Raw genomic sequence first — 12411 nt, 5'->3', positions numbered from 1 at the left:
AAAAGCCCCTTTAGTTTCTGTTTTTACCTAGTCCATCCCATTTGCATTCTCTTGTTTTAAGAACTGTCCTAGTTGTTATTTTAATACAACTCCAAAGCTGTGGCAACCTGATGTTTTGAATGTAGAAGGCTGTGGTGGTCTTTGGGGACCACGCTGCTGGGGGAGGTCGAGGCGGGTCCTCCTGACAGCCGTCCCCAGTCGGGGTGACACCAGACGTGTCAGCCGTCCCTTACCAGGTGGAGCCAGGGTCTTCATAAGACTTTCTTCTTGTGTTTTCCAGGTCTACAACTCGAACAAGGACAACCAAAGCGAAGGCAGTAAGTATTTCTTTTCAAGCCAGACCCCTGAGATGGTGGCTGTGCTGTGTGGTGTGCAGACTTTGGCGGGTCAGCAGGAGAGGCTGAGCTGCCAGCGGTGGGGACACCGGGATGTGCTGTGCTCCCCTGGGCCAGGGGTCCGGGGTGATGGGGCTTGGCGTGGGGACTGCAGGGTGGCCCCAGGAAAGAGCCGGCTCTGGTGCCCAGCAGGGAACTGGTGCAGAAACTTGGTGGTGGGGCTTGGGGCCGTGGAGGGCGGTGCCAAGCCGTTCCCTTGGCACTTTGGGGTGCATCCCCTCCTGCCTGCCCCGCACCCTGGTGTCCCCCGGCCGCAGCAGCGGTGCAGGGGGTGCTGGCGTGCCTTGGGACCGGCTCCTTTTGCTTATCAGAGCCAACGAGTGCAGGTGGCATCTTGGACCAACCAGCTCTCCTTTCTGAACCAGAATGTGGAGGATGAACATTCCTTTTCCAAAGGGGAACTAGAGCAAAAATATAAAGAGTAGGGAGGTCCCGCCTAATCAGGATTGTCAACAAGAGCCCCTGAAAAAAAAAGCTGTTTTTATTGTAGTTCGGGCAATCAAAGACTTGAGTCAAGAAAGCACTTGGTTTTCTTCCTTGAGGAGCAGTTGCACCTGGTCCTGGCTCTAATGTCCTGTGTTTCAAAACCCTTAATTGAGCCATTTCCCAGTAGGTTTGAATTGCCATAATTGCAATACTCAAAACTCTGATCCCTTCCCTCCTTCCCCCAGTCATCGGTCGCACGGGAGCCCAGCCCCGGTTGATGGTTAGTAAATAGTTCATTTTTATGCTGCCTCAGACAGGGCATTTTCATCTTGAGTAGGAGCATATTTCTCATAATAATAGGTATAATTTGCAGATAGTGTTCCTCACACCCATTTTCAGCCCTTGCACAAAACAGTCTCTTCCTCCTCTCTGCTTTCTCTGATGTGGCTTCTCCCTTCCCTGTTGGTCCTCCATGTTGTCATCTGCACATCCATCTCATCCCGTATGTATTCCTCTTGGCTTTATGCAATTCAGATGATCCTTGCAGAGTTAAATGCTGTGCCTCACACTCGTGAAGGACAGTATGGCTAATGCCCCAGCTGGATATGAAGTCTGTGTAGAACAGCTCCACCTTTTCTCAATTTTACAGAGGGGCAAAATGAGTTTTTTGAGGCACAGACAACAGGACTTGCTCAACTCTGTCCTAGCCTGGCCATGAACTGTCACTGCTCTGTGTTCCCTGCACACAACCTCTGTCTCTGCCAGGACAGTACGTGGTGATTTGGCTCAAGAAATGTGTTAAAGTAACCATTTTCTTAACTTTGTTGAGGGGTGATGCAAAAGCAGGGAAAACATTAGGGATGGGGATGGGAGGAAGGATTGGTGAAGCAATTGGTGAAGTAATTACCGCTTCTGAAAGAAGCACTTGTCAAACCGTGACCTTCCCATCTTACGTGCTGTCAGCCAGAAATCCTCCTGGGGCTGTGACTTACGCTGGAGTCATCCTGCAAAGTAATGGCAGCTCTTTTAGAGATGGTAAGGGCTCGAGTCAAGTGTGCCCATGACTTTCCCAGGGTTATTTGTATTGTCTAATCCTGGTCTTCAGCGGCCAAGCTTGCAACAGATCCCAAGCTGGGGCTCCTAAATGCCTCTTTAGGGTTTCCTTGGGTAAGGGCTGTCTGGGTGACGGTGCTCCCCCCGGGCTCTTCACTGCCAGGCTGTTTCTGCCCCCTCAGCCCGGGCTTCTGCCCGTGGTTAGTTGTGCACAGCCTCATCGAGGGCCCGCGTTACCAGGGGTGTGGGCAGGACCAGGCTGGCCTGCAGGCAGCATGGGGCCGCAGGCAGCACGGACCTGCCTGCTGTGGCCGCTGCTGGCATATAAATAGCTTATTTTCATAGGCTTAATCTGAGACGGGTGTATGTGTTGGAGGGGAATGTCTCGCTCCGTCGGGCGCTGAGCTGACGGGTGGGCTGTGGCTCCGTGGCGCAGCCCGGCAGGATGCGCTGCCCACGTGCCCGCTGCCCAGAACGGGCTGAGCGGTTCTGCTGACCCCTGCTGCTCTTTGGCCACGGCATGTGGGTGCGTTGCTTTGCCAGCCGCTAGACAGATCCCTAGCTGGATGCCCACATGGGGTGTGCTGGAGGCTGGTGGCTTTGAGGAGAAAGCCGGTTTGTCCCCAGGCTGGCGGCAGCTCCCACATTTGCCTCCCGTGTCGGTTCCCAGCCCGGCACTGGGCTGCCTGTGCCGCTCTGGAAAGTTGTTTGTTTGTAGTGCTGGTGGTGACTGCAGCCCACGCTTCGGTCATGCCTCTCTGAAGCAGCTCAGCTTTTGGCAAAGTGTAGCGAGACTTTGACGAAGACACCAAATGCCAAGTTTTTCCCTGCGCGTCTTCACCAGACGAGTACGAAGTTGGGGTTTAATCAATCGAGGAGGCTTTGGCAAAGTTTTTTATCTTATAGTACTTCTTCTATTTTGATGGGCCGTCTTAAAAACGAGAACAATCCTCCTTTTCTGCTCCCCCTGCTTTGGGGAGTGCGTTGGGACCCTCGGCTGAAGGCTGCTTACGTAGCAGCGCTCCTGAACCGCCTGGTGGCAATTATTTTCACATACGCCTCTGACTGGGGCTGCCGCTGGTATGTTCAGACATCTGACTCTGCTTTAGCCCTCATTAAAACCATGTCTGTAGTGAACTGCTTGCTTCACCAGCTACACTTAAAATTGATTCGGAGGCTGGCTTTTTGCCACGCAGCCCTTGATACAAGAGCTTCCTATAAGGACTCAAATTGAGTGCAGTGATTGAGTGGAGTCCGGATGCAATTCCTGACCCTGAAAACCTATATACCTCTGCTTCCTGCCCATACTTAGGTTAGTCTGAGAGAAACTCGCAGTGCTATAGTGAGGTCTGCTTTTTGGCCACTAACTAATTTTACAGAGCTTTTGGGTTTTACATCCTGCTGTGTGGCCAGATGGCCATCGGCCTACAGGGTGATTTATCTTAATCTTCTTTGGGAGCTGAGAGGAAGCAGTGCTGAGCGGTGGGGTGAGCGGGTGTCAGTGAACTGCTAGAGCCAGATGAATTTAGATGCACTAGTTCGTAAACCAGGAGGACTTGCCCTGCTCTGTGGAAACAAATCCTCCAGGCCATTTGTGCTTATTGCATGGAGAAACACAGAACTCCTCCTTTCCTTTCCTCTCCCCACCATTTCCCTCTCCTTTTTCCATATCCAGTTGGTTCCCTATTAGTTCAGGACCCCATCAAAAGCTGTCTTTGTTTTCATAAGCTCTTCACAGACCTTGAGTCCCTTGACTGCCCCGTCTGCTGGTGCCTAGCCCTCCCCAGCAATCTTCATTTCCCAATCTTAGCAGCTCACTGGTAGTTTGAGACTTGAAGTAAGGCTTGAAACCTCATTTCTCTCTGGTCTCTGCTTCTTGGTTTCTCCCTTTCTCTGTGGCTCTTAATTCCATAAAGTCTTTGAAAGAGTTCATAAGAATAATCATCGTGGCACTTCGTTACACGGCACAGAAACGTGTGGTGGGGTATGCGGAAAAGCTTGCTTTGACCTTGCATTGCCGTGACCGACACGCACACAGCTAGAGTCAGCAAGGTTGTCTGAGGCTGAACAGAGCTGATTCAGTCTTCTTGCCCCTTTACCGATGCTCTGATATGCCATATCAGTGTAAAGGAATTAATGGATTAAATAGAAATAATCTGCTAGGCAAACATAGAACAGGATGAGACCAGCTCAGTTGCACGATGCTATACGAAGGTCAGATAAGAGTGTGTGTGTGTGCAACAGTTGTAATACAAGCGATGTGTATCATCTTTGCTGATATAAAATATTTCTCTGCTTGATAACAGTGTATCACTGCATCTCAGTTGTGCATTGAAATGCTGCCCTTGTATGAAGAGCCTGGGACATGTATCTTGACCTGGGGCTGTGTTTCACATCTTTCCCCTGGGGAATGAGAGGCTCAAGGGAGGGGGAATAGCAGGAGGCAGGGCTGTAGGCTTTGCCCCTGCAACACGTTTGAATGCATGAACAAAGGAAAATACTGCCTAAGATAATAAAAGAGTCTGTAAATCCACTCCCTCTTATGACTGAGAGGCCATTTTAAACATATAGGATGGGGATTAGGGATGCCTGTTGTGAAGAGCGGAGGAGCATGTTGGCCATGCTTTTCTGTGGCAGCCCCAAGAGTTTGCTCTTCCCTGCTGCCTTCCCTCTCTCGTTTCCTGACCCCGGCTGATGGCAGGAGGCAGCTCCACAGCGATTTAGGTCCATCTGAGCGTGGGCTGTGGGTCCCGTCTCCTGCCTCTGCCTTGCTGCAGCAGCAGCTCTCACTGAGGTCAGCGGCTGAAGACTTGGGTTTCGTGGGGTTTTGATGGAGCGCTTTTTTTCCTTCTTTTTTTTCTTAATCTTGCTGAACCATGTCATTGCACTAGTCCTACTGTCAAGGCTTGGAGGAGAGCAGGGACGAGGATGGGGCTGTAACTGGCCAGACTCGGTTTGGCCGAAGCTGCTGGGACCGCAGACCCTGCATTTCCTATGGGCACGCTCATACAGCGTTGCGCTCTCCAGCCCTGAAAGGCCATCGGTTGCCCCTTCCTTTCTCCCTGCTTCCTGACCTGCAGCTGCTATCAAATTGAAGCTAAGTGGGGTCTAAGCGGCTGAACCAAAGCTCAGGCCTGTGAATCACTTTGCTGCTGGGGTGAATGGAGCAAGTGTAAAGACCGGGACAGCAATAGATACAAATCTGACTTTGATCTGTGCTGTTGCTGAACTGAATCATTGGGTAAATGAGTGAGATAAAGAGAAGCTGCTTCTGTGAGAGGGGAAATCAAGCTTTTACAATGCTCATTAAAAGTTAAATTTAAGGATGAATAAAGGCACTTTGGATATTTAATCAGATATTATTTCTGGATATAACTACTGCAAATAAATCCCCGACCTTTCCTGATCCAGAGCTCAGCAACGAGTGGAAGAGCTTATTCATCTACTTGAGAGGATTATGCTTGGCCACTTCCACCCAGAAGGACTGCTTCTGTTTCTTAGCTCTGCTATTGCTGAGTGCTGCGGAAAGGTGGGGTCCCAACTTCTTGCTCAGCGGTGGAGTGGTGGGCTTTGCAGGGGAGGGCACGCGTCTGTAGGTGTCATCTGTTCAAGTTCAAACATGCAGGGGACTGAGGGAAAACTGCTGGTTTATGGAACGGGTTGGCACTTAAACCGCGTGGCAGAGAGCCTGAAATGGTGATCAGTGTTGGCTGGACAACACCGTGCAGGGGTACCAAAAGATCAGGGTTAGGGCCAGTACTAAGCCAAGGCTAATAGGGCCAGCTGAACCGGGTTTGTCTGTATGAAAGGGTTTCTACACCGTGGTTTCTTGCTTCTCAGGTACCCTTGTGCTTGTGTTTATCAGTGATTGGCGGTATGGTAGGCTTTGCCCCACTGATTGATGGCACGTTGATTTTATGCTGCATCCGTGCTTGGAGAGTGGTTGGAAGCAGTGCTGGAGAGCCCTCCAGGTGCCTAGCAAAGGGCCCTGGAGCTTCTGGATATTCGCACATCCTATGGCACAGGCATCCTGCAACTTGTGTGCTTATGTTGGCTCAGCACTTCAGTATGCTTGCCCAGAAAAATATAATAGAGCTGTTTTACTGTTTCACTGTTTCAGGTTCTTGTGCCATTCATCACACAAGAGACACCACCAGCAGAGAACTCAAAACAAGTGATTAGTAAGGGGCTGCACCATGCAAGCCATAGGCAGCCAGTGAGCTGGCAGCTTATTGTGCACCAGCAGTGAATCCGTGTTTAAGTAAGCGATGTGAACAGGGGAAATGCAAAGGAATAAAATTGCACGTGCCTTGCTGTGAGGACACTGCCAGCCCTGGGCGCTGATCCCTTCCTGCTGTGCTCTTGATAAAATGCAGTTTTAAAAATCTGCTTTTAAGCTAACGCTACACCTTTTCTACCTTCTGGAGTTCAACATCTTAAACCGCGCAGCCATGCTGTATGCAGCCGTGCTGTATGATCCTCTGTCAGGCACTGCCGGGAAAATCCCGCACCTTCCGCGTGGCAGCCGGGGAGCAGAGTGGGTCGGTGGCTCTACCCCAGTCCCTGCTGATGCTCCTCCCGTCTGCTGGGTCCGCACTGCTGTGGGAGGTGGGATGGCATTGGGGGCAGGTGCATCCCCGCCAGCTCGAGGGCCAGCCGGGGCGAAAGGCCGGCAGCAGAGGTTTGGCTCGAGGCGGCATGAGGGAGGGGGGCGGGCTGCGTGCCCTGCCTCCCCCAGCCTCTGCCCGGGATGCTCATCCCAGCCCTGGAGCCCGGGGTGACTTTGCACACCCTTCTCTGTGGGGCTTCTGCCATATGAAAGGTTTCCCAAACCTTTATATAGGGAGGAAGTAATTTTCCTTAACAAATAGCTGTCTGCAGGCAGTGTTTTCCACGCAGCGGTGGAAAGCTGACTAAGGGATGAATTCTTCCAGCAGGTATTTGGATCCGCATATTAGTAATTCCTTGAAATTAAATGTGAAAACCTGCAACGGCGTGAGTTAATTGAGCTTTACATTCCATTAACTGGAATGTTTTAGAACTTACTCTCAGGCAGAGTCAGCTGCCTTCAGGACATCCTAATTTGCACCAACTAAATATTTCATTAGTGCTAATAAAAGAAGGGGCTGTTCTTGAACTGTGCACATCTGCGTAGAGTGAGGGTAAATGGGATGTAATGTATAGTGTTCATGAGACAATATTGTTTAGCCGGGCTTTGCATTGCCGGGGGGGCAGGAGTGTCTGCCTCAAGTGTGGTGCAGGCAGGGTGCAAGCATCGGTGGGGGTCCAGGGCTGGCGCTTGCTGGCTCCCCAGGGACAGGTCCCCTCCCGCTGGGCACAGGAGACGCTTTGGACAGAGGTTTGACCCAAAATTTGTTCCCATCTCCCAGTCCCTATTGCTCTTCCACCACCACATGCCATCAGCTCCCTCCTCTTTCTGTTATGTTTTTACCTCCATGCTTTCTTTGGATTTCTTTACTCCATTTTCCTTCACAGAAAGATATTGCTGTTCACAGTTACCTCCTGCTTCTCTCTTCCACTCATTTATCTCCCAGTTCTCCTTTACCGTCACTTTTTAATGCTCTAACCTGTCATATGGTTTGTCCTTGAAAAAACCTGCATCTGCACAAAACCGCCTCAAAAGCCCCAAGAAGAAATCCAAGGCACCAAAGGCCCCTGCCCCAGGCAAAGCCTGGGAGGTCAGTCCCGTACCCCAGATACGCAGGCGGTCCCCAGTATGGGGTGACGGAGACGGTCTTGAGATGAAGGTGTCTCTCCAGCACATAGATGGCTTGGTTAGCTGGGTGGAGAGCTGAAAGGATTTATAGGAATTACCTGGGACTCATCAAGCGAGCTGCCTCGTGTGCCGTTTTCAAGGATTTGTTGTGTCATATATGATTCCCTTTTTTACCAAGGGAAAAAGAAAAAGGTCTCTTCAGGTTATCTCACCTTCATCCTAAATTAATATTTTGACCAACTGCAGACGTAAATCTCTGACAGAGCCCGCGGCTCTGCTGCTTGGCAGGCGTGGGAGGTGCTGGTTCAGAGGGATGCGGAGGCTGAAATGACAGATTAGTGTTCTGCGCTCGCCTGGGTTACACCTGGCACAAGCTACTGTACTTACGCCTTTCCTCCGTGAACAGCTAATTTATCTCCTTCTCCTTTCTCCCCCCCTTGTTTGAGCAGTGGTACAGTATTGCTGTGAATGTCAGCAACGACTGCGGGATGAGCATTGTGATCAGCGTGAAGCCATCCCTCTGCTAGGTGTTTATCACTTCTCTCTTCTCTTCCCTTTCAGCTGCCCAGTTGGATAACATCGGCTTCAGCATTATCAAGAAATGCATACATGCTGTTGAAACAAGAGGTAGAGCAGTTCACCAGATGGTCTTGTTTTGGGGGGCAGCCTTGCAGCTGCTTGCAGCATAGCAATTGCTTACCTGCTCTTTTCATCAACAAAAATGATGCATTAACTCTCGGAGACCCACATCAGATAAACCCTGTAATATGCTCAGGCTGAGACATGCGTTTGCCCTGTGGCTGGGGTTAGCAGGGGTTCAGCAAACGTCAGGGGCAGAGTTAGGAGATAATGCACTGGTCGTGCAAAATGGGGGAAGGGACCGAAGCTGGGGACTTCATTTGAGCATCCCTTCGTGCGGTATCACTGCAAAGCATTTCCTCTCATGTGGGACAACAAATAGATCTGCATTTCAATCCTTCCCCTAAATCTCTTGCAAAGAATATTTATATACAGATGGGCTATCTTGTTGGCATCTGGATGACATCAAAACCAAATTTTACCCTCTTCTATAATTTTGTGTGTAGTTGGTGGGAGGGTTTAATTATTTTTGCTATTAGAGAAGCCAAAGAAATGAAAGAAATGTTAGTAGCTCTCTTGACGTTCTCCTAATAAGCTCTTTATTTTTCCTAGGGATCAATGAGCAAGGGCTCTACCGAATCGTTGGAGTAAACTCTAGAGTTCAAAAGCTGTTGAGTATATTAATGGGTAAGTATCTTGTATTTTGTTAAAGGCAAGTAGATTGTGCTGCTTTGAAGTCTTGCCAGCCAAGAACGGAGGCTCTTGTCGGGGTACCTAATCGTGGTGAATGTGCTCTTAGGGCCACATGCTGTTAGAGGCCGGGAGGTCCCGGGGCACCACTAGCAGGTTGCTAAGGTAGGACTCATGTAGGGCATTGCTTTAAAAGGTCTTCTGGTGCAGTCACTGGTGTCCTGCTCACATGCGTTACAAATTTTGGCAGCCTTCCAAATGCAAACTAAAATCTTCAAAGAAATAGCTGAAAGCTTTGGTTTTTAATCTCATACCTGCCACGTTCCCAGAATACTTTTTAATTATTTTCTCTTGTGTGTTGCATGCTGCCTGTGGCTCTTCTTACTTTCCCCTTGGACTTTCTTGTGCCTGTTTTAACACGGTCTTGCCCAGACCTTTCAAGCATGCGTTTCACTCATGCCTGAGGCATAGGGTCCTGCGGTTCTGGGTGCTCGGGAGGAGAGAAGGTGTCGGGTCACGCCACGGCAGAGCTTGGTGTTGACATTGTGGGGCTCCTTTGAGCACTGGCCCTGGTGTGCAGCCATCCTGCAGCTGCCCAGCAGCCCTCAGAAACCTTTCCCCACCTCTGAGAAGATATGGTGGCAAGAGAGAGGCTGTGGTGTTTGCTACAGGTGCCTTTGTGCTCTGAACTGGCATACCCATGGGCTTGATCTGAGCACCGAAACGTGCAGGAGCAAACAGGTCTTGCGATTGTCAGGGAGCTGGTAGTTGTTCCTGGTGCAGGTCTGGGACCACTATGGCTGACTTTTCCTGGAGCGGTTCCTTGTCGGTGGTGTTGGGTTTCCATCACCCCATAGCCGTGCAAAGCCCTACGTTGGGTCACGCTTGTTGGGCTGCATTGGAGAATCTGTAGCTTGACTCCCAGCCCAGCTTCTGTGTTAACTATAGCCCAGGGGTTATACTTGACCCAAAAAGAAGTGCGAGCCATTCCCCTCTGTGGTCTTTTCGCTACTTTCCCAGGCCTTGGCCCCTCCAGCAGAACCACCCCTGCTCCCTGTGCCCTTGTCTGTGGTCCAGGCTGGTGCTGAGGTTGGCTATGGCTGTGTGTGACCAAACCATTTCATCCCCTGAACTAGCAGGCGGCATTTCCGTCCCACAGCTACGGCTCTGCGGGAGTCTGTCCGTCTGGACATGCATGAGACACACATTTGAAGAACCATTTTGAGAAAACACACTTGGGTTGGAGCAGCAGCAGCTGCCCTCTGCCAGTCTCATCTAATGCTTCTCAGGCTTGGCAAAACCATGTATGAAATAGGTGTAATAATGGGGAAACAAATGCTTAATAATTTGTTAGCGCCCTTATGAATGTGTTTGCTACTACTTGGGGGAAATGAGTGACATTTGTGGTGGTCTTCCTCTTTCCATTCGCTTATTGTCATTCCTTTGCAACGTGACTTCCTTCACAAAATGCCAGTGCTCCTTTCTCTGTGTATTTCTCCTTGCAAAAAGTTTTAATCTGTTGTGTTTCACTTCCAAGATCTTTCCTTCTCCTCTTCCAATTCCCCCTTCTTTTCCCACCATTAAGATGTTCACTGAGCAAAGCCCATGGTGGCTGTTACAGTTGTCAGCGTTAACCTATGCAAAATTGATAATCTAGGCATAATTAGGAAACAGAAGGGTAAGGCTCTAAATCAGAGGCTGACACAAGGGGACCTCTCTGCACTAGTTTTGCTCTGGCATTTGGAAAGCTCGCTGCAGTCACAAGAGCTGGTGACTGGCTCTTTCTCTTTTATTAGTAGAAGTTTGGCATAGGTTCTGGGGCATGTGAATATGTCCTGCTAGCCACCCAAGTACAGCAGATAAGCCAGAGCTGTCTCATGGCACACACATTTGGCACTATTGCGTTAGAGCATGGGTTAAAGAGTATTGCTGCCCACCGATAAAAATAGACTGGGGATTGGGTGCCCCACGGTGCAGCAGGTCTGACATGCCAGGTCCTCTGCTTATGCTTTTCGTGCCGGTGTGCATCATCTCGCTAGCTAGCAGGGCAACGGATCCTGTTTTCTTCTTGCAAGGGCGGTCTCGGGCTGTGTCAGTTCTGGGTCGAGGCGGCGGGGCTGTGACAGATGGCAAAACTTGCTTGGTTTAAGAGCTCTCCGGAGCTGGGAGGGATTCAAAGTTTTGGACACCATCCAGCATCCATTATCTCCTCAACGACTGAAGCCACTCAGCTGTCGACCTCATGTCTCATAATGCAGTGATATATCGTTGGTGGTTTTTCTTTGTCCCGGCACGTCTCCATTAGTTGTCGGTGCTGGAAGCCCCATTAGAGGTGAGTGCGTGCCGGGGGCTGCTGCTCGGCCGGCCTGGTGGGTGCTGGAAGCGTCACCCCCTTTGGGGATCTCCTGTGCCGTCGATCGCCGGGACGCTTTACGAACCCCTGACTTGGTATCTTTCTCTGAGTTGCAGGCGACTAAATCATCTCCGACAATCCCAGCGTTCAGGCTGTCTGTGAAGTCGGTGTCAAATGGAAACGTGTCCGTTGTCAAATCCTCTTCTGTTCTGGGCTGTCCCTCGAGGCTCTGACCTCCTGCCGGTAGCGGCACCGCTCCGCTCAAACTTCATGTTCGGATCCAACCCTTGTGAACTGCAGAGCCAAGTTGTGCTTACAACTTCAGGTTTCTCTTATATTTAGAAATGAATGTGGTCAGCGTTACTGATTCACATACAGTTTAAATGGCAAAAAGATCAAGTTTCCTTGCGCGGTGGCTGGTGTCAGTGACGCTGTCGGGAAGGCCTTTGGCACGAGGTGTCTCTGCAGGAGATCGGCTCTGTGCTCGGCTGACCGCGGAGCAGAGCCTTCCCGTGGGCAGCAGCCGGGTCAGGGACAGCGCAGGTCTCGGGCTTAGGCAGAACAGCTTGTCTTTGTCTAAACCGGGGCGAAGCGGGGAGGGGTCCCTCCTCCCGGGGCTCATGGGAGGCAGGTCATCCATGGCAGAGCACACTGCCTTTCCCTAGCCTTCACCATCACCATGCGCCATCAAAATGAGGGCAAAACCCAACAAATAAACAAACTTTTCATGAAAGGGTTTATTGTGGAGGTGTGTGTGCACAGGACAGTGGTGGTACTGGCAGATCCGCTGCTGAAACCCTGCACTGAGATGAGTGGAGCGTTACAGCGTCTGATCTGCTCTTCTCGCTCCTTCCCAACGTGAGCCATAAGGGCCGGTGAGTGGGGCTCCCTATGGCTCCTCACTGCTGGGATAAAACGTGCCCCATGGCTGTTTTGGAAATCTCTTGAGCCACCCAAGCACGGGTGAGAATTACGGCTGGGCGATGAGGTTGTGCCCCAGGCGGTTCCCCTGGCCGTGGAGAAATTGGTGAGGAATTGAAACCAGCTGTCTTACGGCAGCGGCTTTCTCCATCCCTAGGAAGTAGATGGAGAAGTTCCTTAGAAAGGGCTTCGGGCAGTGGCCGTGCAGGATGGGCTGTGCAGCAGCCGGGGCCGGCGGGGGGGGGCGCCCCCGGGGG

General features: G+C 51.0%; 1 protein-coding gene across 1 annotated transcript in view; it reads left to right on the top strand.

The window, feature by feature from the left end:
- Positions 1 to 12411, top strand: part of ARHGAP26 (Rho GTPase activating protein 26) — a 132063-nt gene that overhangs the window by 42485 nt on the left and 77167 nt on the right. The window contains exons 11-13 of the mRNA XM_009331385.1: positions 281 to 317; positions 8173 to 8238; positions 8803 to 8877. Coding sequence (XP_009329660.1) covers positions 281 to 317; positions 8173 to 8238; positions 8803 to 8877 — 178 coding nt within the window. The remainder of the gene's footprint in view (positions 1 to 280; positions 318 to 8172; positions 8239 to 8802; positions 8878 to 12411) is intronic.

Source organism: Pygoscelis adeliae, unplaced genomic scaffold (assembly GCF_000699105.1).
Source record: "Pygoscelis adeliae isolate BGI_AS28 unplaced genomic scaffold, ASM69910v1 Scaffold108, whole genome shotgun sequence".
In the NCBI taxonomy this organism is placed as follows: domain Eukaryota; kingdom Metazoa; phylum Chordata; class Aves; order Sphenisciformes; family Spheniscidae; genus Pygoscelis; species Pygoscelis adeliae.
Note: the sequence above shows the minus strand (reverse complement) of the source record. Positions and strands in the feature narration are given on the sequence as shown.